Source organism: Lissotriton vulgaris, chromosome 1_1 (assembly GCF_964263255.1).
Source record: "Lissotriton vulgaris chromosome 1_1, aLisVul1.2, whole genome shotgun sequence".
NCBI classification, from domain to species: domain Eukaryota; kingdom Metazoa; phylum Chordata; class Amphibia; order Caudata; family Salamandridae; genus Lissotriton; species Lissotriton vulgaris.
The window spans coordinates 776,663,735-776,690,709 of NC_141685.1; the positions used below are offsets into that span (position 1 = coordinate 776,663,735).

Genomic DNA, 26,975 nt, shown 5'->3' on the forward strand with positions numbered 1-26,975 from the left:
GCAAAAGGGCCCCACGCAGATCTCGTGGATGCTGGAGGGCTGATCTTCTGTGCAGGAGCTGCTCGGGGCTGGGGCTTCTCAATCCCCAAAGCACTTCGTCGAGGATGCCTCTGAAGTCGTGCTGGAAGCGAAGTGCAGTTTCTCCAAGATGGCCGGTCCCACGTGTCTCGTCGCACCCACTGATCTCAGCTGTGCTGCAGATGTAGGTAGAGGTCGGAGAGTTCTGGAAGTCCGGGTCTCGTCGGGCTCTGAAGTCTGGATCCACCAGGGAAGACGACAAAGTGAACCGCTGGAACGCTTGATGGTGCCTGCTTGTGCAGGGTGGTCACTCCTTGGCCACAAGGGAGATTTCTTCAGTCTTCTGTGGAGCAGAACGTCGAAGTCCAGTGTTTCTTCTTGTAGAGTTTCAAATCAGGATTAATCCAATTTGGAATGGGACCAGCTACTACCTTTATTCTCCTAAAGGGGGCTGTACTATGACTAGGTCCCTATCCTTTGTCCGGTTACGCGCCTGAGCTGGGGCTGGAGTGCCCCAGTACCTGGTTTGAACCGGTGTATGCACAGGGCACCTCGTGTGCCCCAGGCATGTCTCATTCCTTTCAGGCCTGTCCTACCCAATACACAAAATCCTGTCTGGGGAGGTGCTAGCACCTCCCAAGGCAGGAAACCCTTTGTCCAGGCCTCCCTCGCTGGAAGGACTCCCAGCAGCAGGAGGTCAGACTTGTGTCTGTGGTGGCAGCATCCATTTTGTGATGCTGTGGCTTCGTTTAACTTTAACCGGGATTCACAGTTACATACATGTCATGTCCCTCTAGAAGGGTGGAATGCTACCCCCGTCACCAGAACTGGCGAGGGGGTAGTATTCCAATTCGTATGACACCTTACTCGACATGTTTTGATAATGCTATGCCAAAGTTAGCAATAACCACGAGGATTATAATGCACTTAAGAGTATATGGTATAGCGTTATCATGGAAACAGCTAAAGGACTTGGTTCCGAAAGCTGCAGACAAGCTCAGCTCATGCTAGAGCACCATCTCACATAATTCCTAGCACTCTGCCTCCAGGATCGTTAAGGCCTGCCGTAGGAGTGACTTATAGGAGTATATGTGTCCATTTTAGGTTTAGATATAGGTATACTATATCTAAAGCAAAGGGTGATTACACCACCTTGCCCCAGCTGATTGATCAGCCAGTTGTGTCAGATTTGGATGGCCAGCCAGGGGTGGCATAATACATGCTGCAGCCCCTGGTAGGCCTTGGGTTCACTTATGCCCTGGGTACCTATGGTACACTGTACAAGGACTTACAAGAGTGACCCAATACCAATTGGTAAATGCACCTAAAGTACATGGGTGTCAATTTAGAGAGAGAACAGCTAGGCTGTGGGTCTGATTAGCAGGCCCACAGCCAGGGAAAGTCGTAAACCAGTGAAGCAAAAAGCAAAAATCTGGGGTGACCATAGGATTGCAGACCCTACTCTCCTACAAACATGCTGGCCAAAAAGAAATTCGCCATCAAATGGCATGTCGACTATTTTAGTTTGGACCTCTTGGCGAAAAGATGTGGATTTCAGCCATCCCTGCCTTCTCAACACAGCTGCATCCGCTAGTTGCCGGAAACCTGTAGACGCCACATCTACTGCTGCGTCAATCATCTCTGCTGAGGTGAGTTCACCTTCTCGCAATATCTGCCTCGCCTTCAACTTTGCAGGTTCTGGTAACATTTCTATGTAAGGGGGAAATGTCAGACCACATTTGTCTGTCGTATCTCCCTAATATCGCTTGGGAATTCACGGCACATACAGTTGTTGCTGCCATCGTGGAGACCTTTTTTCCGATGGAATCCAATCGTCTGCCAACCCTATCTGGTGGCGCAGATATAGGCGAAGAGGGGTTCCTGGCCTGTCTCTGTGCCGCTTGGGCAACAACCTAATCAGCCTTAGGTTGTCCTATTTATTTATTTATTTATTTATTTATTTATAGTGTTTTATATAGCGCGAACAAGACCCGTGGGTATCAGAGCGCTTAACATAGACGATTACAGATTGACATTATAGTAGCAATTATAACAACAAAACAAAACAGGTGAGGTAGATGGTGATATACTATCTAGGGCGATTTAGATAAATAAATTCTTAGCGCCTGTGCCATTAGCATTAAGAGGTGCATAACGTAAAGCTTGAGTCATAGTCAAATATTCGGCTCGGTGAGGTAGGGTTACATAGTATTATAAGTACAATTATCTAAGTAGATTAGCACTGAGAGTAGAGATAGTTTAGATAGTAGCGAGGATCGTAAAGATAAACAAAGTAAGGTATAGGTAGTATCTTTCAGGTGGGAGATACAGTGTAGAGATCATATAAATATGAGGTAGCAGTAAGGTGTACAGCCGGTGTTTGCGCGGTAATCAGTCCTTTGTCTTGTCGATCTTCAAATTATTCAAGATGAGTCTGATCCTCTTTTGGCATAAATGTTCACACCAGTAGTCTGTAGGGATCTTTATGTAGGGTATATACTCATCATGTGGTTCTTCAGTTCCCGTTTAAATGTTGCAGTGTTTTTAATCTTCCTGATGTTAGGAGGGATTGAGTTCCAGACTCTGGGGGCGGCTCCGGAGAATGCTCGGTCATATGTCTTTTTCTTTCGGAAGAAGGCCGGCTTCAATAGCAACTCTTTAGCGCTTCTGGTTGGTCTGTTACCTCCCGATAGTTTAATTTTCTTGGCTAGATATCTAGGCGTGTTGAAGTGGATCGCTTTGTGGGAAATACAGGCTATCTTCATTTTAATTCTAGCTTCATAAGGTAGCCAGTTTAGTGCCTTCAGGTGAGGAGATATGTGGTCGAATTTCCTGGTTCCCGTGATGAGTCTTGCCGCTGCGTTGAGACAGGCCTTTAATGGTGCCGTCGATGTTTTCGGTAGGCCAGCTAACGTGGTGCAGCCATATTCGATCCTTGAAATAACTAGCGATTGGATGGCAAGTTTTAGATCCGCTTCTGAGATAAAGGGTTTCAGTTTTCTTAGATAGTTCAAGTGGAAGCGGGCGCTCTTAGCCATTGCGTTGATGTGTTCTTTCATGTCGAGGTTCTCATCTAATATAATTCCTAGTGATTTGGCTGAGTTAACTAGGGTCGGAGTGCAGTTGAGCGCAGTCACCAATTTAGCCCATTCCTTTACCTCTGGTTGACTCCTTGTCGGTGAGATTAACAGGAATTCTGTTTTGTTGGCATTAAGTTTCAGATGGTTGGTTGTTAGCCATTGCAGCGCTTTCTTTAGAGTTGCATTCAGTAGGTCTATGTCGTCACTGCAGGTGATCTTCATATATATTTGCGTGTCGTCTGCATACATATGGTAGGAGATCTGTGATTTTCGAAGAATCTCCGTGAGGGGTTCTACATATAAGTTGAAAAGATCTGGGGATAATGTTGAGCCTTGTGGTACACCCATTGCGTTAGGGCATGGGGAGGAGATTGCTTGGTTGACCAGGAATAGCTGAGTCCTGTTCTGCAGGAAGGAGTTAAACCATTTCAGTACGTTTCCCGATAAACCCATCCTGTCTTGTAGCCTGGTCATCAGGATCTCATGATTTACTGTGACAAATGCAGATGACAAGTCTAGAAGGATCAGTAGACACGCATGATTTTGGTCAAGGGCTTGTAGGGCGTCATCAACAATATGTAGGATCGCGGTTTCAGTACTGTGCCCTGTTCTGAAACCTGATTGGCAGTCATCAAGTAATGAGAACTTAGCGATGTGTTGACTCAATTGGCCCTGCACGCATTTCTCAATAAGTTTGGCGAGTAAAGGGATGTTAGTCACTGGTCGATAGTTATTCGGGTCTGTTGCATCCGCTGTCGGTTTTTTGATGATGGGAACTACCTGCCCTGTTTTTAGGCAGTCAGGGAGGGTCCCTTGTGCAAGTGAGGCATTTATTATCTCAGTCCAGATCGGAACTAGAGTGTGGTTGATTTCTCTTACACATTTTGCCGGTAACGGGTCTTGATAGTGGTTGTTCGGTCTAAGTACAGCTAGTGTTTTGGCGATCTTTCCCTGGTCGTATAGTTCAAATGTGTCCCAGTTTGCCTTATTTTTTGTTAGGAGATCTTCCGAGGTCACATTAGTCTCATTTTCAGATGAGGGAAAGGTCGTGATATTAGCAGCGGCACTTGTAAGCTCAACTTCTAGCAGTTTAGTTTTATCCGTGAAAAATGAGGAGAATTCTTCGCAGCTTATGGGATTTTTCGGGTTCTCTTGAGTCGTTTTAGTTAGTTTATTAGACTGTTGTTTCAGGATCTCAAAAAGTTTTCGTGGTCTGTTTTTGGCATTGTCCAGTTCCGCCCTTATAAATTCTTTTTTGGAGTTGATGATCTTTTTGTTGTATTGCTTCCTTATTTTCCTGAGGGCTTTCAGCTCGGGGGAGGATGGATGTTGTCTCCATTTCCTTTCAGCCATTCTCAGTCTTCGCCTGTCCTCGTTCAGTGCCTCATTAAACCAAGGATTTTTTGGCTTTTCCGAGACTCTTTTTAACTTTTGAGGCAATGTGTCATTAACTATCTTATCGATCGACGTTAGGTAGTGATCCGTCATCTCATTGACATTCTGCCTGTTGTTACAAGGCTTCAGGTCTTTCTCACATCTTTCGACCAGAAGTTCAATATTAGCTTCTTTTGTATCTCGTATCAATTTTTTGGACTTACGGGGTTGCACGGTCCTGCCTTTTTTCATTGTAGGTATTGTGAATGTTATGGCGTGATGATCTGACCAATCACACGGGTCTATAGCAAGGATTGAGGTCTTTGTTTCTTGAAATAATCCAGTCTAGAGTCGCTCCTTGTGAGTGAGTGGGCTGGATGCATGCTTGTGTAAGGTCTAGCTCGTAGAGGAAGTCTTTGATCGAGTTAATTAGTTTGTCATTGTCGTCGTCCCAGTGGAGGTTAAAATCCCCTAGGATCCCCTAGATTTGTCCGGTGCTTTATATTTCTTGTCCAACCGGGGCAAGATCAAAGGAAGAGAATTGGGTGTTGCCATCATTTTTAAACCTTCCTTTCATATGAAGTCAATAATGGGAATAGTTTTGACCTGTCTTCGTGGCTGGTCTTTAAAGTCATAAAGAAAACAATCATCTTTCTTTGTTTCCATTGGAATTACAAATCTTTTAGTACCCATCTCCATCAGTAGATGGAAGCCTCCGATGTCTACTGGAGGGGAACTAGCCGCAGCTGGTGCAGAAGGTGATGGTGTCTGAATTTGGTACTCATCCAAATCCGAAAAAACAGATTTGTCATCCACCTCTCCTTCCTCTTCATCTTCATCCGTGGTGTTAGCCTCCTGAGAATGAGGAGATGGCGCTGGAGAAGGTGTTCTTGGCGACCGCAAAGAAGATGCAGAGGCCTGAGCCACAGGAGTTCATGGGAGAGACCCGGCCAACTCAGATGGAGGTAATCGTTTAACATGTACTGCAAATTATTGAGAAGGGCCAAAGGCATCTGTGTTGTGGGCAACATAGTAGTAGCTTGATGCACAGGCTCAGAAAAGTGTTCCTCATCTTGATCTTCTTCCTGAAATTTATTGAGCAATTCTGACGGACTCACAGTGCGAAGCCTGTTGTCTACATCCGATTGCTCCTCGTCGTCATCAGAATCCAGCAGTTGGTCAGGCAATTTAAGTGGTGATAAAGTTTGCAATGATGAGCCACGTCTTTCCAGTAAAGAAGCTGCCGGTGCGACAAAGAAGGCTGTAGACTGTGTGGAGGAACATACTTGCAAATCAGTGCAAGTTGACAGAAGAGGCGTCGACAGTCTTGCCGTCGACGGTGCCGAAGGAGATGTTAGTCGACACTGAAATCTTCGTTGACGGTAGCTTAGACGATGAGGCATTCTTCGTCGACGAGGTCTTAGTCGACAAGACCTTTTTCGACGATGTGGCCGTCGACGACGAGGTAGTCTTAGTCAACGGTGGGGTAATCTACTTCGAGACAAACTTAGTCGATGAGGTAGCCGTCGACAGGGTAGTTTTCATAGACGACGAAGCCGTTGTAGAGGTGGTTTTAGTCGACTGAGCACTAGTCGACTGAATCATTCTTCCTTTCGTCGCAGACGTCGGAGCGTCGACGATAGATGGCATTACCTTAGTCGACGAAATAGGTCTAATTGAAACATAGACCAGCATCGACAGCGAAGAGGCTGACGACATGATCATCTTAGGCTTCGGCGATGAGAAGGTGACTGTCGATGTTGAAGTAGCGCCGACAACGATAATAGTCGACGATGTGGCCGTCTACGGCGAGTTAGTCTTCGTCGACAGTGGGGTCATCGACTTCGAGCCAATCTTCGTCGACGAGGTAGCAGTCGACGGGGTAGTTTTCGTCAACGGCGAAGCTGTTGTCAAGGTGGTTTTCGTCGAAGGAATCGTTCTTCCTTTCGTCGCCGACGACGGAGCGTCGACGATAGGTGGCATTGGCTTCGGTGATGAGAAGGTCACTGTCGAAGTAGCGTTGACAACAATAGTCGACGAAGGCGCAGTTGACGAGCCCGTCGGCGGCAAGGTCGGTCTTCTTCTGAGGAAAAACCTTCTCAGGAAGCTTTTTCGACACCGGAGACTTTCCAGTCTTTTTAGGGGGCGAAATAGAAGATGATTCAGAAGGTGGAGAAGCCTTTTTTGTAGAAGGCAAGCCAGAGCCCTTGGAGGGCTGAACTTTCCTCAACACTTAGCCCCAGGATAAGATAGATCTTCAGCTATTCTCTTTCTGGAGGATACAGATGACCCTGAAGCCACACTTCCCACTTCAGATAAAGGCTTATCCTGGTCTTTAATCTTCTGTAGCCACAGAAGTAGGCGTACTTCCCTATCTCGGAGGGTCTTCTGAGGGAAGGTCCTGCAGATCTTACAATCTCTCACCTCATGATCAGGATACAGGCAGTAGATGCACTTTTTGTGGGGATCTTCTTTAAAAAGCCGGAGCTTCCCACAAGATTCACAAGGCCTGAAGAGAGATTTTTTAGTAGATGACATCCTAAGGATAGAAATCCAGTCAGAGAAGTACTGAGCAGAGCTCAGGGACACTCCCTTCACACGACGTGCAGTAGAAAATCTGAGAGCCTGAGCCTCTGGGGAGAACATTCTGGTGGGTGCTATCGCCTGATTAGCTGCAGTTTGGGCTATACAAAATGACTATGACAGTCATGTGTGGAAATTTTTTCTCTTGTAGCTTGGGGCTACTTTACTTCCTGGTTGCTTATTACCAAGGTTTTTTGTTTATTATAGGCATAATATTGCTTTTTTATGTACCGTTAGACTCCCACTCCGACAATGGGGAATGATTCTGGCATGTGAATCTATGAAAGACACCCCTAATACTTCTAAGTTTTGGCCACCTTCTGAATGGGCTTAAAACAAAGTCTGGAAGGAGCGCTGAGCAGCATGCTGATGCGAGACTACCTATTCATTCACTTAAAGCAACTGGCCTGTCCCAGGTCCCATTTTCAAAGGTTAGCTGTTTGGGAGCACCAGGAAAATTAGAAGCCACGTTGCAGGATAACACTTCAACAGAGAAACCAGGAGTTCCAGGTTCACCATTTTAATAAGTGTCACTAGCTACCGAAGATGTTGCTCATGAGCAGCTCACAATGCAAGGGAACACTGCCAGGTTTCCAGATACAAAATAATCATAATGAATATTTTTGGTGAGAGAAAACATGCTGTATCATGTGATCAACATCCATTACTTCCAAAGATCCAATCGCAAGACATTTTTTCAAATTTATTATATATATATTTTTTTTTGGAAAACCTTTATTGAAAATTCAAGGCACACAGCTATTTAGCCTTACATCCCTGAGGCTAGGCAGCATTGCAAAAACGGAGAAGAGGTGCGCCCAAATCAAATTGAGGAGCACATCAGGTTTAATTTTATATTATAATATGAGAACCTAACGAATCAACAAAAAAGGGAACATTAAAAGAAAGAAAGTGGCAAGGAAGAACACATGAGCAGCAATGCACGATGCCAGGGGGCAGGTGGGACCATTTAGCTCTCTGTAGTAACCATACTGGATAAGCATACAAAGTGGGGGGGGGGGGGGGGGGGGGGGGGGAAAGAAAGCAGGATTCCATTAAGGTGAGAAGTTGAGCGGAAGGAAGGGCTAGGGAGAGAGACGAACCTCCAGCGGACCTGCATCGGGAGGCACACAAAGACCACCCCTATATTCATTCCAGGCCCCCCAAACAACCCCCCAACCTCTTGGGCTTACCACGGGCCACATACACAGTCTTCTCACGGAGCATGCACCAATCCATATTGGTTTTCCACAGTCCCACGGTGGGGGGAGTCGGGGCGCCCCACTTCTGCGCAATATCTCGCTTGGCCACCATGTTCCCCAGTGTGACCCACTGGGTTTGGGCAGTAGTGTAGTCAGTCGGACCCCACAAGTTCAACAAGCAGCGCCGAGCTTCTGCAGGCAAATCCACACCAGTCACCTCACGCATAACCACATGCACCCGTTCCCAATAAGAAGCAATAACCTGGCATTCCCAGATGGTATGCATGAAAGTGGCCAGCGCACCGCACCCACGCCTACATAGACCGTCCTCAGAGAGCCCCATGTGAATCAGTCTAGGGCCAGTGACATAGACTCTGTGGAGTATCTTCAATTGGACCAAGCGAAGCCTGGCCGAGATTGCCACTTCTTTGGGGGAAGACACCGCACCCTGCCAATCCTCATCATCCAACTCAATCCCATCACGCACCCACTGGTCTCATTCAACAGATCCGTCCGAACATTTATCAACTTTTTATAGGTCAGGGAAATGGCACTGTCAGGCATGTGGCCGTCCAGCACCCTGTCTTCCAGCGGGGATGATTCGGGAACCTTCTAACCAGTGGGCAGGGCAGCCGTAAGGGCATGTCGCAATTGGGCGTATCTGAAGTATTCTGTGGCACCCAGTTGAAATTCAGTTTTCAGAACCTCGAAAGACTTGATTTCCCCCCTGGACATCACATCAGCAACCTTGGAGATACCAATAAGGTCCCACCGGTCAAACCCCTTCGAGTCCCACAGCCTACCCAGCAAGTCAGAATCATAAAGTGGAGTGGCCATAGTAAGTCTACCCTTCCACCCCAGTGCTTTCGTGATGGCCCTCCAAATGTGCACGGCAGTCTTGGTGGGACCAGTCATTTTTCCATCCAGGGACCTAGAATATAGCGCTCTGTGGTACATCCCGTCATTCAAGAGCCAACTATCCACGGCATACCCCGGACTCTCCGCCGGGCCATAAAAGCCGTGGTTAAGAGCGGCCAGTTGAGAGGCCCAATAGTACCAGCGGATGTCAGGCAGAGCAATGCCGCCATCGTACCAAGGAATAGTCAGTTTAACAACGGCAATACGCGGCCTACCCTCCCATAAGAGGGCCCGCTGCAGACCTTCAATTTCTTTGAAGTATCTGGAAGGGACAGGGTCCTGCGTGTTTTGGAGCGCGTATAAGAATCTGGGCAGGGACATCATCTTGAACAATGCTGCACGGCCCAACAGGGACAGCGGCAATCTTTTCCAACCCTCCACATCGCGCCTGAGGCGCGCAAGAGGGGGAAGCAAGTTATTAGTGTATCGTGCCCGGGCATCCGTTGATATATAGATACCCAGGTACTTAAACCCCTGCTGCGAGACCTGTATGGCGCAACCCCTAGGAAGACGTGGGGTTCCTCCACTGAGCACATAGAGGTAGGATTTCGACCAATTAATGACTAGGCCCGAGTACCCGCCAAAAGTGCTCAACACGTCAAAAGCCACTATCAAAGACCGACAGGGGGAAGTTAGGTAGAGCAGGATGTCGTCCGCGTACAATGAAACCCGGTCTTCAAAGCCCGGCGACCACTTGATCCCACAGATGTCAGGGTGGGTACGTATCCAGGCAGCGAGCGGCTCAAACGCCAAAGCAAAAAGGAGCGGCGACAACGGACAACCCTGTCTGGTACCTCTGCGCAAGGCAAAGGAAGCTGACACCCGGCCGTTGACCGTCACATTGGCCAGCGGGGAAGCATAGAGAAGCTTGACCCAACCAATAAAGTCGGGGCCAAACCCAAACTTAGACAACACCGCCCACAGATAATTCTATTCGAGGGAATCAAACGCCATCGTCGCGTCCAGAGATGCCAAGACGGTTGGCTCGCTGAGTTTATGCACCCGAGCCATGACAGCGTGAAGCCTCCGAAGATTAAGAGCGGTGTTGCGGTGAGGTATAAATCCCGACTGGTCCGGATGAAGCAAATCGGCGATCACACCCACCAGCCGGTTGTCCAGTAACTTAGCCAGAATCTTGGGTTCGGCATTCAGCAGGGAGATCGGGCGGTATGACCTGCAAAGGTCCCTGGGCTTCCCCTCCTTGTGAATAACCACAATGGTGGCCAATCGCTGGTCCAGCGGAAGCTCACCAGCTTCAGGAGCCTTCAAAAACATGCGCCGCAGGGGCACTGCAACGGTGTCAGCCTTGATCTTGTAAAGTTTCACCGGAAGACTGTTGGGACCGGGAGCCTTGCCGGAGCGCAAAGATCGTATCGCGAGCGCCACTTCGTCAGCCAAAATGCCCCTATCCATGTCGTCACGCTCGGTGTCCGACAGGCAAGGGAGCTCAACTCCCTCCAGAAAAGAGGCCGAGTCCGACTCAGTCAAGGTGGAGACCGAGGTGTAGACCGTCTCGAAGTAGTCGGCAAAAGCCGAGACAATAGCGCTGGGGTCAGTAACAACCACCCCGTCCTCACCCAGAACCTCGGGCACCACGCGGGAAGCCATCTCCCTCCTATCCAACCAGGCAATAAGCTTGCCCGCCTTGTCCCCTGCATCGTAGATCCTCCCTTGCTGTTCTCTGCCCATCGCCTTGGCAGCGTCAGTGGCAGTGGCTCGGTACTCCGACTGCTTTAAGGAGAGGGCGTGTAGCAAATCGGGTGTCGGGTCTGTTTCCAGTTGAGAATCAAGGTCCTCAATTTCCGACTCCAACCGCACCATTTCCTCATCCCTGCGTCTGTGCACCTCGGCTATTAAGGAGAAAGCTTCTCCTCTCAGGACAGTTTTGAAGGCCTCCCACAGAGATAAGGCTGACTATACCGAGCCCGTATTCTCGAAGAAATACAGGTCGATAGCTTTAGCTAGGAGGTCACGAGTTTTGGGGTTGCGAAAGTACCAAGGATTGACCGGTGCTAGTCTAGAGGCCGCCACAATGCCAAAGTCAAACGACACCCAAACCGGGGAGTGGTCCGATATGCCTCTAGCCATCAGGCGGGCCCCGGAAATGGTCGAGGCCTGGACCGCCGGAGTCAAGATATAGTCAACCCTGGAGAGGCTTCCGTGCGCGCCCGAATGAAAGGAGTACTGCCGCTGGGCGGGATGGAAAAGCCGCCAACAATCAATAAGACCCATGGTGCTCAGAAAATTTGGGAGCCATGACTGTGCGCTACGAAGATCTCTGGATGGAAAACGGTCAAGGGTCCCTGACACCACCGCATTAAAGTCCCCACCAATTATGAGCAATCCCTCTGGCAGGCCCAAAATGGCACCCCCGAGATCCTGGAAGGTAGTCGTCTGCAGGCCTGGGGGGACAAACAGAAACCAAAACCAGGGTACGCCCCTCCCATCTGCCCACAACGGCAACATAGCGACCTCTGTCATCAATCACCCTAGTCTCCACCTCCAATGGGAGAGACATGCGCACCATAATCCCCACCCCTCGGGACCCCGAAGAGAACCCCGAGTGAGCCACCATCTTAAACCCTTTCCTATTGAGTGCGTGGCACGTATTGCCGATGAGATGTGTCTCTTGTAGCAAAATGACATCGGGTACACACCGTTTAAACATCTGCAGTACCACCCCACGTTTAATGCGATCCCCCAGCCCATTCACATTCCAACTCAATACATTTAGCGTCTTACCCCCCATCGTCAAAGAAGCATCGTCCCAACCCCCACCCCCAGAAAGCGGCTACCGCAACATAGTAAACAGGAGGATAATCACCTTGCCACAAGAGAAAGGAAGAACATAAGTAAAACGCTCAAACCAACCACCCCCCACCCTGCACCCCTGCATTAGACTAAGAAGACCCCCCAACCAACAGTGTGCCTGTCGCCCCCAAAAAATAATCTACGGAAAGCCCCCCCGAGGAGAAAGGAGACATCCTATCACCCCTCGTTATCCCCCAGTCTTGAAAAGCAGCATTAGAAAGAAAAAGAAAAACAGTAGTCCGTGACTGATTGCACTTGCAGGGCCATCCACCGAAAGAAGTCCGAGGAAGCATTGTTCATTCCTGAAGATCAGGACCACCCGACGCCTCTTCCGACCGATCCTCAGGGGCAGTCCGACGTTGAGGCAAGGTGTCCAGCCAGTCCCCAGCAGCAAGTCAAAGAACACCACCCGGGCACCATGTTCTATCCGAAGCTTCGCCGGGAATAGCATGGAGTATTTCATCCCCATCTCCCTCAGCCTACGCTTGACGCCCATAAAGCTTTGCCGGCGTTTCTGAACCGCTTGAGTGAAGTCGGGGAAAAAGTTCACATCGGCATTCTGGAACTTCGACGGACCACCTCTTCTCGATGCCCGCAGGATCGCATCTCGGTCCCTGAAATTGAAGAGTCTGGCAATGATGGGGCGCGGAGATGCCCCCAGTTTCGGTTGGCTATCAGGTAGTCTGTGCGCTCGCTCCACCGAAAAGAACTTGCTCAGTCCACCAGGAGCCAAGTGCTTCAACACCAAGTTCTCAACAAAGATCGGCAGCGTCTTCCTCGGCGCCCTCTGGCACACCGATAATGCGGACGTTCTGGCGCCTTGCGCGTCCTTCAAAATAGTCGAGCCTGCGGGCAAGCAGCGTGTTCGTGGCTTTAGGTCCCGAACCTCCGACTGCAGGTCGGACATATCAGTAGTCAAACTCGACGTCTTAATGTCGAGCGACTTGACTCTGTCGTTCGTCTTTCCGAGGTCGGCCCTGATAAGGTTGACTTCAATCGCCAACGTGTCGACCTTGTGTGACAACACTTCGTGCTGCTTGTGCATTTCGGCCTTGATGCCCGCAATGGCCCCCATAACATCCCGGAGGGTGGGTTCAGCATCTTCCGGAGACACATCGCGCTGCGAGTCTTTAGCACGGCCTGAAGCACCAGGCGATCCCTTTGGGAGGGAGAAACGTTCAGAGGTGGTGGTCTGTGAGAGGGAAGGTTTCCTGCTGACTCTTGGGGGCTTCCCTTTGTCCGGGTCCCCTCTGCCCGCCATGATGGGCGACGGGGGTATCACAGCCAGAAGAAAGGTCCAACCGATGCTACCGCTTCCAGGCGGCAGAAATCAGTATGCACCTCCACCGCCTCATCAGAACACAGGCCGCTGGACAATTTGTTCTGGCCAACAGCGCAGAATGGGGCAGCTCCAACCTTCCGGACTGCCACCGTGTGGAAGCACCACCGTCGCCCTCGTAATGCCAGACTGTTATGGCGTCGTCGTTTCCAATCTTCACCACGGTGTAACTCAGCACAGGAAACTCGGATCTTCGATCGGAGAACGGGCCCCGCCTCAGCAACAGCACTGCAACAGATTCCCACTATTGTGGGACAGGATAGGTAGCAGGATCAATACGGAGGATCGGAGGCTCTTCGGAGCTCCGAGCTCACGCGGCCATCTTGCTTGCCCGCGAAGCTCCTCCTCCTATTATATTTATTTTTGAGTTTTATATAGCGAGAACTAGACCCGAAGATATCAGTTGTCAGAGCGCTTTACATGAGCACCAGTTTTGTTACAGATGGAAACATTCATTGTTGTTAGTCACGGGGAGATTAAGTGATTTTCCCAGAATCACAGGATGTTAAGCGTCGTTGCCGAGACTCGAACCCGGTTCCCCAGTTTCGAGGTAGACTGCTCTAGCTGTAAGGCTACATCTTCTCTCCAATTACCATTAAATGAAAAGAGTGAATGATTTGATCGTAGTCAAGTGTATCTGGATAGGGAAGATCTGCAGGGGCTCACCTGAGTGCGGTTTCTCCATCGTTTAACATCTTCCTCCAGAAGCTTCTTCTCAGCCTGCAGCATGCCACTCTTCTCACTTAGCTCTGCATTGGATTCCTGAAGCGGCATAATGTTGGACTCCAGCTTACGGACCTGAGAGGGGGGACAAAAAGGGTAATGTGTCACCACATTTGAGTTCAAAACTATGCATTATAAACGGAGCACAAAAAGATGTCAGCTGTCTTCACAAAGCGCACAGTGGCCAACATAAAAAGTTCAGTTGAACAGCCAAATTAAATTATACACAGTGCAATGCTGGGACACTTCAGTTGATCCACCTTAAGCCATAGGCTTGAAAGTAATGATTTTTGAAAGAAAAGCTCAAGAATGCAGCAATGTCCTTGGTAAAGCAAGTCACTTGATATTAGCAATTAAAAGACGCTTATTGTTGAGAACCTACTCTATTCTGTAGAGTATTTTTCTGACAGAAAATGCTTGGTTAAAAATTGAGCATCAACGAGAGTTGTGCCTAAATAAAGAACTATGAGGGCACTATTTTAAATGAACAGGTTTTACGACACCTGCTGGAAGTAGCTGCTGAATAGAAATAGTAAAAACAGCTAGATCACTTGTAGATTAAATTACCAGAAGCATATTTTTTCAAAAAATAAAGTTGTTTGCACTACAATTCAAATTGAGTCCAAATTACTTACTGAGCCAACCACAACTGGAGGACTAACTGAACAAAGCAAAGCACCTCGCCCATGTCAACCAATGTCAGTATACTATCCAGTAAACATTTCCCTTAGTTTATAGGACATGTGGATATTGTGCATCTTAAAACTAGTTGGAGCAAATCATTTAATCATCCCTTAAGGCAATCACTACTAACAGAAGAGAAAACGTGCAGTTCACTGGTGCCCAATCCATCAAAGAAAACGTTGCAAGGGGTGGCTAGAGTTTCAATATCCATTTTCAAAGGCACAGATTCTTTATGTACCAGTTCATGATTTATAGAAATGTAGTAAATTAAGGCACAAGAATGCCTATTTTGAATTGTGTTTAACAGTTCATCTCCAAGAAGTCACTTTATATAATCCACATACTAGAGGACATCTGTATAGAAACCTTCAAACCACCATTAAAATTATTCAGGAGTGGTGTTTACAAGTATTGACATTTTGAGAATATAGAAGCCCTAGTAATGAGTCTATGATAATCTTGTGTGGAATCAGCCCTTCAGGGCATGGAGGTACTGGGAGCACCGAGTTTCGGGAAGGGGTGAAAGGGAGCTTACCTTACACCTCAGTTTACCGTTGTTAAGGCAAAATTCTAATATAAAGTAAACAGGAGCGTATGTGTGGGGGGTGCAGCTTGGGGATCCACTTGTATTGAATTAAAGTAAATGAAATAAACTAGAGCATACATGCCTGATATGTTAAGATACTGTACATCAGTAAAATATATGCAACCAAAGAACTTAAACCACAATTAAGGTAAAGCATTAAAAATTAGGACTTCAAACATGTTACATCCACTAGATATCATGTTGCTGCTTTCTGGAGAACTGGCACTTTCCAGGTCTCAGGAAAAGCCCTTTGATAGAACAGTATCAGACCATACAAAAGAGAAATACTGTGTCAGTGCAGTAAGACAACTTTGGATATGGTCAGAGACCACATGTGATCAACAGACATTTTAAGCCGACCTTGGCTTGCAGCTGCTGCAGCTCTTGCTCCAACCGCACTTTTTCCTCTCTCAGCATTTTGTTTGTTTCAGTCAACACATTCATGGACTCTGTCTTCTTCATTAGGGATTCATGCTGCGCCATAGTTTTAGCTGTGACCTGTAATGCAAAACATTTACTTCAACGACTTCTAAATCAGCAAATACAGGAGTGATATGGTCTCACAAAACAGAAGGCAAAGAAATCTACACAGCACAAAGTCAAAGATATACATAATCACTGACAATTTGAACCTCAATTAATATCCAAGGCTGGACTGGGAGTTAAACGCAGTTCTGGAAATGGTGTAACCTCAGTCTCATACTGCAGCAGAATAGCAAGAACATCTCTGGGTTAATAAATAAAAATACGAAAAGCTGTTGGGGAGATTTCATAAATAAACATTGAAATCTCTGAAAGAAAAAAAACTACTAATAGCTACAGTTTCAGAGACAGTTGTAAAGTGAAACTCGTAAAACAGTGCAACACCCCATTCTAGCAGAGCGGTTTTTGGGACTGGATAGTTATAGCATCCACAAACAGTCCGCCTTGAAATCAACCCTCTCTGCCAGTGTATCACCGGTCGTTGGTAGATGTGGGTGACCGGCAAAAGTAGTTAGGAGACTATGGATGGGGCTTGGAAACAGATGAGCAAAGTATCCCACAACAAAGACCCTCATGATCCACCTACAATGACACGGAGATCTTTGGGGAGAATAGTTTGTGAGGGAAAACAGACTCAAAAGGACTGCAGTACTCCACATCCAGCTGGAGTTCAATTAACCCCGCTATGGTGGTGAGAGAGGAGACCGCTCCATAGATGCCAGACTCCAGTGTGTCTCACTGAAGAAACGTTTTCCCACACAACTGATTGATCATGTATCACTATTGAGGAAGGCATAGAAAATGCCCTTGCCAGTTACATCATTATAATGCCAGGGATTGAAAACAAATATGAAAGATGACTAGCTGGATGCTACCACCGGAGTTGCAAACAATAATATGCAAGGGATCAGACTTAACTAGCGGTGGGCGTAGAATTTCACTCCATCGGCAGAGTTCTTGGCATTTTGCCCACTCTGCACGAGAGTTCCAAAAAACCCAAGAAGTGACACAGAGCAGAGCTTTTTCCTTCTAGCAGCTCGCTAACCTTAAGTTGGCAAGCACTTCAGAGAAAATAGTGCGCGCTAGACCTCCTCCCGGTAAGATTTCTCAACACGGGCGATAGTTTTGAGAAATCTGCCACTCGCGTTGAGGAGGCCGACACTCAAGTAGAATGTCTACTTGAACAGAAGGAAGCAGCAGCCCCCTCTGGTGCGATGTGTAGTGCTGTTTGTGCTGATTTTAGAATGCGGGACAAACCCCCAGGACTAAAAATGGGTGTGAGCAGCGCGAATTATCAGACTCTGCCATTGGCGGAACTCCACGGAGCGCGGCAGACTTTTTCCGGAACTTCCGCTGAGTAAAACTCTGCAAGGCCGACTTGTAACTAGGAGGAGCTTTAATCACAGAGTAAGCAAAAGTACATAAAGACATTTTTGTACAGGATTATTTTATGTAGGTGCAAAAGGGATGGATCCAGGTCACTTCCAGCATAGCCACTTAAAATAACTTCAATGTAATTAATCTAAATGAACTTCATTCGCATTTTCCGAATTCTCCTTAAAGTCTGGCCTTGATCGGGCACTCCGGGGCCTATTTTGACATCCCTTTCCAAGACTTAATATAGGAGCATGACTAATTGCAAGGGATACTATAAGAAACTGGAATTTTGTTGCATTGTTTGCCACCTTTGGAACTACTTAATGCCGCTTTTTGACTGGCAGTGCACCGAGGTATGCTAACCAGCCCTCAGTGCCACTCCTCTTTTCCCTAAAATCAAGTAAAGTCTAATTTTAACCTTTTAATGACTTTAGCAACTATGTAAGTCCCTAGTAAATGGTACCCCTGGTACCTAGGGAATAAGTACTAAAGATGGTCCCCAAGGGCCACAGCATGTCTTATGCCACCCTTAGGGACCCCCACACAAATTGCATGCAGACTCCGTGTCATGGTGCAAACCATGAGTGAAAGCACAACATGGCACACTCACTGTGTGCCATGCCAAAGTCTCTGCATGTAGTATATGCAAGTCAACCCTACAGCAGGTCTTGCAGCCCTAAGACGGGGTGCCTTATATTACATGCAACAGGTTGGCTGCACAGAAAATACTGTTATTTGGTATCAAACCTGTTGTCTTAATAAATCTAGTACTGGCATCAGTACAGATTTATTATGACATATACCCAAAGGGCACCTTAGAGGTACCCCCACGAACCATACTAGTCTTCTAGTGTGCTGGCTGACTGGATCCTTCTAGCCTGCCACAACAGATACGTTTCTGACACCCCTGCCTGATAAAGCCCATGCTCTTAGGAGGCCAGGAACAATGCCTGCTCTAGAAGGAGAGGTCATCACCTCCTCCAGCAGAATGGCTAGTGAATCCGCATACCAAGGCCAGAGGTTTCAAAGCCTCTGCTGCCTTTGATATGTGACCCATATTTCCCCAGACCAGTGAAAGCCACCCCTGCCTTGAGGCCCACTTGGCACCAGGACAGGTGGGAAATTAGCTACACAAGTACGCGTGGTGCACTACAAGGCCAGCCACACCCCTAAGGTGGGCTGCCTGATGTGCTCCACGAACGTATTCCACGGTCTTGACTTTGGTGGAATTAGAAACTCTGGGATAGGGTTATGCCCACTCTCCACAGGAAGTGGTCATGTTGGGGGCATAGTGACCCCAAGGATAAGTAGTCCATTGGCTGCTACCCTCCACACCCCTATATTCAGTATTTAGATACCCTGCTCTCCCCTGACACCAGGAAATCAGAACAACCTGACAAAAGAGGGCCCAAGAAGAGCAGAAGAGAGAACTGCAGACTACTGGTGGACTTTAGAATTCCAGCACTGTTCACCCCAAAGCATTCTGGAAAAAGCAGTTTGGTTACTTTAAAGTTGCTGTCGTTTTTCGCCGAAGTTGGGAGGTCACTGTGCTCCTGGAGGTCAGATCAGTCTCCCCACCAAGTGTGATGATGCCAGGACCAACCGGAGCCACCCTGCACCAATATCCAGGGCACCGGACCTCTTGCAGCAACCAGAGCTTGTTTGAGTCCAATCCAGACTTGAACACTGAAATAAAAGGCCAGCCGATGAGGGGTATCAGCATCACAGAGGACATCACAGAGAGGGGCCAAGCTGTCCTGTTTTGCCCCCCTCTGCAGGTCTAACCGAGAATCATGAGGGCCTTTCACGCACGGGCCTAGACAACCAAAAACCCTGTGCACCAGAGATCCTTGGCCTGGGTCTAGGACAACAGACTGTTCACCCCCCTATTCCCAGGACGAGGACCGAGCCACCGATTGGCAGCTCCGGGACTTGTCCCAAGTCCCCCTTTGCAGTCTGTTTCTATGTGCTCTCCCCCACCCCCCTCCCCTCTGCCTACGGTGTAGCACAGAAAGCTACCAACCTGTCCAGCACAGCATCTCTGCACCCGGAAACTCCAGGGAAGGTAAACTCAAATTGCTAGTGGTACTTTGGACCTTGGCTCCCAAGCACACAAGTCCTAAACAAGACCACCGGAATATGATTGCAAGTTCCAGTATGCAGTACATGTTTCTTTCTCCATTTGGAAAGCATTACTGCGTAACAATGCTTTCTGTGCTACAATTTTAGTTACCTGTAAAAATTGATATCCTGAAAAGTTTTTGGTGTTAAAATATATATAAAAATACCTGAAATTTTTCTACATTGGTCTTGAGTTTCTTCCCAAGTGTGTGTTTTTTATTGACTGTGTACACAAAATGCTTAACACTACCTTCTCATAAGCCTAAACTGCCTGCCCACACTACTACAAAAGTGTTTTTGGATTATTAATTTAAGCCTTGTAGGCCAATAATGGTTGTCTGGGCTTTCTACACAATGCACCTTTTTTTGTTACACTACATTAAAAGCCAGCTTTCTACAACTACCTTACACAGTTTTTCAACAGCCGTCTTAACATAAAGCTATTTTTAAAGTGTCATCCTTCTGCAACTTTTGAGCAAGCTACTAACTGTGTAAAGCAAAGACCAAATGGACATTTCTCACAGAACTCATATAAAAATACTGTGGATGAAACCTGAAAATGCTCTACGAATCATCAACATTACAAAATGTTTGGACTATAGAAATTTCCTACTGAATGATCATCCTGCCAGGGATAGATGGCCATTATTTAGTTATTTAATCTGATTGAGTGGTTTGGATATAAAGCACTAAAGAATTCTCCCTTTTGTTCATAAAAATATTCTATGCATTTTTATGAATCTATTCATGAGAATGACAGGTAGGCAAAAAAACAAGGGTCCCTGAAGAATAGATTTTAGTCTTTTTGAAGGCCACACAAAAAGGTTTTAGAAGATGACCATTTTTGGGTTTGTTCGACGTTACAGTGCAAGAAAATATCTAGTACGCCTTAAACATACATTTGTTACCATGCATATGCTTTTACAACTCATACCATTACCACACATTTTTATATATATAAAAAAATGTGTTTGTGCGGGGGTGAACTAACTTACCATAAATGCATGGTAAAGGCATGTGTTGTAAAGGCATGCACGTGGTAAAAATGTGTTGTAAAATATGCTAAAGGCACAACTAGGTACAAACTTCATTGTAAAGGCGGTTTCCCCCATTTATTCAGGGGAAGAACTGATTTGCTGCACACCTCCTAGAAGCGGACCAGGAGCCAATGGCTTTCTTCAAAGCGCCAGGAAAACACACAACAGCAGTTTAGAGTCATTAAATGTTCAACAGAAAAGGAGAATTGGAGTAGGGAAATCTATGGTTTAGTGGAGGACCACTAGTGTGGGACAGAGGTAGGGGGAGAAGGTATACAAGGAGACTGGTTTCCCAGGGTTAATTTTACACAGCTCATTGAAGCAAAGCACCAGAAGTTCACAAAAACATCTCATTAATAGACAACACTTCGAAATGGAAGGCAAATAAAATGACAGTAACATTACTTAGCCAAAATAAATCCGCTACGAGTTTCTCTGCATCAAAATGTATTACTCCAAACCGACACAATTCTTCCCCATGCTCTAACTTCAAACCAAATCAGTATTCAAGGCCAAGTCTAAACCTGCTACTATTTAACCTTCCCGGTACCCATAACACTAGCTATTACTTACACAACTCCCACCCCTAAAACTCTACCTCGCCTTCACTACAACAAAAACAAGGCATCGAGGGTAGAAACAACTTGAGGAATATTCCCTGTCATAATTATCCTCTATTTGTTTTTCTAAAATAACCCCTTATGGGGCATATTGTATCAAGACACCTCAAAGCAGAAACCAAAGTGCAAAGCTTGGCCAATCGACTGCACCTAATGACCACAGACATGAGGGTATATAAATCCCACTACTAATCTACAATGAACAGGTATTAAACTGTATGGTAAAACGTTAAGATAACGAATACATTGAAGGTAGGATGGTTTTCTTACATATACCCGGTCTGCCCAACAAATCACATCTCCTGCGCGGGTAGAATAGAAGTTACTTCTAAAGATAGTTGTGAGTACATGTAGGGTCGACCTGTCCAGCAGTATCCCAAACCCTGGTACACACCTGAACCTTCTCCCGCTCTGCATTGAGGCTGTCCTGAAGCTCATGCAGCTCCCTTTCCAGGTGCTCCACTCGCTGCCGGTGGCGTAAGCTCTCCACTTGTGCCACCTCGAACCGGGATTCTGCAATTTCCTTCTCACGACGCACAAACCTGAAAGAAAAACCTAGGTTAGTTACTTTGTTAAAATTCTTGGAAACTGTAATGAGGTTTCCATCTTGGCCTAGCCACCGACATCAGTTCATTAGTATGTGCATTTTAGTCCTGTTTGTGTTAATCTGAGCAAGACTTGAATTGTGCCAGAACACAGCATTTTAAGTGCAGATGCTGAATCTAATGCAGAGATATCTACATTAGTGATGTTAAGGCCTAACCCACCAGCCTCAGAAGATACTTACGTGTAGAGGGAATTGGACCAAAGACAACTTTGCCTTCGCTTACCTAGAACATGGAAGACAGGGGACTGGCTGTTTCTTATCAATAAGACAGTACAAACTGGGTGGGAGTGGGGGTAGTAAAGCACATACTACAAGAACCTGGGTATGGAAAGGGGTAACTTTCAAATGAATAGAAATGCTTAGATGTTTGCCTGAGTGGTAGTGACCAGACGAGAGTAGTAGCCCAGCAGATTTGCCCGACCTCCTCCTAATGTTGTAAATTTGTGGTTCGACTGAAGTGAATGTCACGACATTGGCTAAGGCTTATATGCCACAGTGAATCATTAACGTTAGAAGCTATCACTCGGGTAGGAGTTGATTAGGAACAAGTAGTTGAAGCCATCATATCGGAGATGTCATTTATAGTAGCATTGAGCAGTATTAATTGCATTCTCAAGGAAAACAGAAAACTAACATATTCAAGGACACTCTGACCATCAAAGAAAAATAGAGTTGAGAACTGGAGAACAAAAGCAAATCACAAGACTCTAGATATTCACAAAATATTGTGGCTAGACAGCTGTACTGCTAAAGGGAGGTACTTAGCAAGCGTAAACATGTTCAGCACGAGAACCTGGTTCAATCCATTGTTCAGAAGAAAAGCTCCATTGGTATATATGCACGCACTGAAGGGAAGCACATGGTATAATGCAAGAAACAATTAGCAGTTTTTAAATCCCATTAAGGTACAGCCAGTATGTGCAGGTAAAGAGACCTAACAGTGGTACCTTCTCAGGGTCAGCACCTAACATAAAATTGCCCAAAATGATGATTAATACCGCTACTGAATTCACAGGGGTTTGTGTGCACACTGAATAGCACCCACTGTAACAATGCTAGTTCCCTAGGGAACTGAATCAAAACATAACAGCACAGGTGCACCACAACATATTAACATGTGATAAATCAATATAAGGTACAATTCCAATAAAATCGCAGAGATAGAAGTTCCTTGATTTGGTTTCTTTATTTCAATAGAAAAATGGAGCACCATACAGCCTACACGTTTCGTCCCAGAGAGGGACTTCTTCAGGGGGCTAGTAGGAAGAGACTTCAAGTAAAGATAATAAGCGAAGATCTAAGATTGTAACACCGCAATAACGGAGAGGCTAGTCTCATCACATTCAAGACAAGTGGTCCAATGATCGTCTAGTAACAAATTAATCTGCTGATTTCGAAGGGTTTAGTATATACAAGTCCAACGTATGAGACCTGTGCATAATCATTGGTCTATTTAGCATATAATTTAGATGCGTGATACCACAGAGCGTAGTCAGTCATAGAAAAGTCCTGTATATAGGTTTAAATACCCAAATCGTGATAGTGACGACCGGCAACGTCAGGATCCATCCAAGGACCTCAATGAGTCCTCCGGCAATGTGTGGTACGATAACCACACAACAAGAAAGGAATTTAGGCATAACATAGGAGCAAAATAAATAATATACATATTGTACTTTAGACATAATGGAGTTCCTCTCTAAAAGGACAAGTATTGGCAGACCTGTAGGATTGATGTTTGTAACTTGTGTCTGCCATGTGTATGAACGTCAAACCTTTTCTGATTTGCCAATGCTGGTTTTCATGCTGAGCACACGCACAGACAAAAAAAATCTGAAAAAAATGGACACTAGAAAAATAAGGGGTTGATTTTGTAGCATCCATTCTTCAAATGCTTTTGTTAGTGCATGCTCCACAGTGCTACCAGGTCGCTAATAGACTACTAAGCATGGTGGTCATCTTGTAATAGTAAACTCATAAGAGTTTGTAGAATAGCGTTCCAAGATGGTTACCATATTTATAAACATTTCATGAGCTACAATAAGGAGCGAGTACTAATGAAAGCATCTGAAAAATGGCTCCTATCGTCAGTGCTCTCCTGCTTGAAACCTGGCTCCTTACAGACTTCTGCTGTAGAAGTGCCTCTCATGCATTCCAATAGAGGTGGAAGGACACCCCAAAACAACGAACAGAAATATGGTCTCTCTGTGGGCAGACGGACTATGGAATTGACCTATGTCAAGCCAATATCCAGACACAGATCCATCAAATGCACCTCTTACAGGCCATAGTCCCATCTGAATTGACAAAAATAATTGGCTACATTACTAGAGCAGCATATGCTAATGCATTTTTAATTCCGGAACAATCAGTATTCATTCCAGAGATCCACAGTATATAATTTACAAACTTAAATGCACCAGCTCGATCCCGCCTTGTCAGTAGCAGCAGTGCTGCTTGAAGCAAAGAATTCAAAAACAACAATTGATGGATTGAATGCTGAGCATGTCTAACATTCACCCCCAGTACAGAGATTGGGACCTGAATCTATAGTTTTTTACTCACCATGCAAATCCAGTTTGGATCTAGTCATATGCAAATCAGTCTTAACCCTGATCTATAAGGGAACAGGCTAGTCTGAACTGCCATGCCAGCTCCTCCCCAGACTTTGCCATGTGCATCTTTCTCACAAAGATAAGCAGGCGACACCGAAACAGCCTCATTACAGCGAACACCTCATCGTAATGCATAATTCTTGGAGACATAATCAAATGTCTATGCACCATTTAAGCAAAAAAGATCTATCCCAGTCAAACCTTCAAAATGCTGCTTTAATTTTGATAAAGTGTGCTTGTAGGAAAGAAGGATCTGCTTTCATGGCTACCCCCACTTTTTGCTTGATACAATGCAGTTTCTGACAAGTCTGACTGGGATAATGCTAATCAGCTCCCGAGTTTTTGTGCTTGCTCTCCTAAATTGGTTCGGTAAGTACTTGTGTACATCCCAGAATGGACCCTGGTGAACCCTTATCAGTGCCTAGTATATGGTACTAAGGTACCCAGGGCATAGGTACCCCAGGGGTCCCCCATGGGCTGAAGCATGTATTATGCCACCAATGGGAGACCACTCAATTGTAGCAACAGGCCTCCCATTGGAGCCTGTGTAAGCTGGTGTTAGTACCCTATATCTAGGGTCACTACACTTAAAATCTTTGTGACCCTCAAGGCAGGCCTTACAATCCTGAAGGCAGGGTGTAGGAAGCTGGATCTTTATATACTACACCAAAGTGAGGTATTGTGTGTACAGAGTCCAGTGGAACCTCAAAGGTAGGCAGAGGTAAAGTTAGATAGAACCTTACTCTCTATTTGTGGTAGTGTGGTCGAGCAGTAAGGCAGTATCAGAGGACAGTGTTAAGCATTTGTTGTACACACTCAGTCAGCAAATGAATTCACACACTCAAAGACTGAACTTCAGACCAATCGTTTTTGTATAAAAAATATTCTTTTAGTGATTTTATTTCCTAGAACCAAGCAAGCCCGGCACAGGTAAGTTGATAAATACTTTGCATTAAATATACAGTTTGAAATGCAATTGTAAATGTACTTTAACATTTTGAATGTTTGAATGATTGATAATGCAATACTGTGAAATGCTGCACATATACTTTGTATCGAGTTTGCAATGAAAATTACAGGTAAATTACTTTCACGTTACTTTTGAGGTTACTTTTTAGATTACTTTTTCTACCCAGTGTGATATGCTTGGATATCACACTGGAACATTTCCTAGAGAAAGGGGAACTAAAATCAGTTGTGCACAATTGTTACTTTTTAGGTTTCCATACAAAGCAACTCCACACTTCGAAAAATTCAGGGGAAAAACAGTCATTGGATTCCTATGGAGAGAAATTAAATTAGCAGTTACCAGGTACATAATTGGTCTTTGCTATTGAGGTTTTGGGATAGAACAAGGGTTCGCACAGGGTCAAGGATGCACTCTGGTTACACCCTCAGCGGAACAAGGGCAGCCGGGTGCTGAGGCCCAATGTTATTCAAGGGGAGATATGGAGCTTCAGGTTGGTGGCTGCCGGCTTGCAGCCACTCGGCTGTGGTAACAAAGTTCCTGTAATTTCACTCAAGGCAAATGGAGAACAAAGTAGCACCAAAGGTGCACCCTCAGCTGCACTAGGGCGGCTGGGTTCAGGGTGCTGTTTCGACGTCGGACGCCCTGTTCGTATTAACAGAGAATATACGGTTTGCAAAGACACTACAGGCTTGGGGACGAAGCCCCACTTTGAGAGGCAAGTTGGGAAGTTAGGGATTGGTTTGGCACCGTCAGCTTGGACACACAAGGCCGTGGGGTGTCGGTGCAGGGGTGATTTTTGGGGTCGGATCTTATCAGCTCCTGCTCGCAGTTAGGGGGCCTTCTGGATTTATACTGCAGGCCTTGACTGGAGGTTTGAACAGGTCAGGGGTAGCAGGATCTCGGGTCAGGATCGCCAGGGTGACCTCCTCGTGGTGTTTGTCCACTTGAGCTCAGGCCGTGGATGGTGGGTGCAGAGGGGTGCGGATTTGCGGTTTCAGGCCAAGGCTAGAGGTTGCAGATGAACAAATATGGTGTTCACAGGAATCGACGTTTTTAGAGGTTGAAGACAGGCAGGTCGTCTGGGTTTTTGAGGTTGCTGGCTGCAGGACACACGTATTTCGCAAGTGCAGATTCGAAGGGGAAACGGGCCTGTAGGGCTAGGGAAAAGTCAGTGGGCGTCTTCCTCTTGTTAGCTGCTGAACGGTTATTTGGTCCTGCTCCTTCTTGTAGTTTTTTTCTTGTCTGAGGAAGCAAGGTTCAGGGGTGCCCCTTAATACCAGATTCAGGGACGTTACAGGTAGGTAAAAGACAGAGACCAATGGATTCCTTCCCTGGGGTGGGTACACCCCCTATTATGCCACCCTCCAGTAGGAGGGGGCAGAAGCCTGTCCCTGGTTGGCAGAGTCCCCCCCATCTTCAAGATGCGTGGACTGAGAGTTGTGCTTCACCGCGCCTCCCGTCCAGGAGGGGTGGAGTTGGCAGAGGTGGGCACACCTCTCTTCCTCACTTGTTTTTCCCGCTGATTCTCCCACTCAAAGTGAGGGTTAGAACCAGTGGGGACCAGTTGCTGAGAGTAGCAAGTGGCCTGGGGAAGCTTCAAAGGCATGCTGCCTTTGAAGCTTCCCCTTTGTGAACCCTGCATATTGTATTGTATTGTAATTGTATTGTATTGTATTGTAAGGGGTGCTTGTAAAGCGCACTGACACCATGGGTTTCCTGGCGCTGGTTGGAAGTAAAGAGGACAGAAAGACTAGCCAGATTGGGGAAAAAGCCAGGTTTTTAAAGACTTACGGAAAAGGGTCAAAGAGTTAGAGGTTTTGAGAAGTG

The 26,975-nt window shown here is 46.4% G+C and overlaps 1 protein-coding gene across 2 annotated transcripts in view; it reads right to left on the bottom strand.

Moving 5' to 3' along the window:
- TPR (translocated promoter region, nuclear basket protein) overlaps positions 1 to 26,975 on the bottom strand; it is a 684,526-nt gene that overhangs the window by 391,346 nt on the left and 266,205 nt on the right. For both annotated transcript variants that reach the window (XM_086956072.1, XM_086956065.1), the window contains exons 27-29: positions 21,351 to 21,498; positions 15,679 to 15,816; positions 13,992 to 14,123 (exon numbers count right to left, since the gene is read on the bottom strand). In XM_086956072.1, the coding sequence (XP_086812198.1) occupies positions 13,992 to 14,123; positions 15,679 to 15,816; positions 21,351 to 21,498 (418 nt within the window). The remainder of the gene's footprint in view (positions 1 to 13,991; positions 14,124 to 15,678; positions 15,817 to 21,350; positions 21,499 to 26,975) is intronic.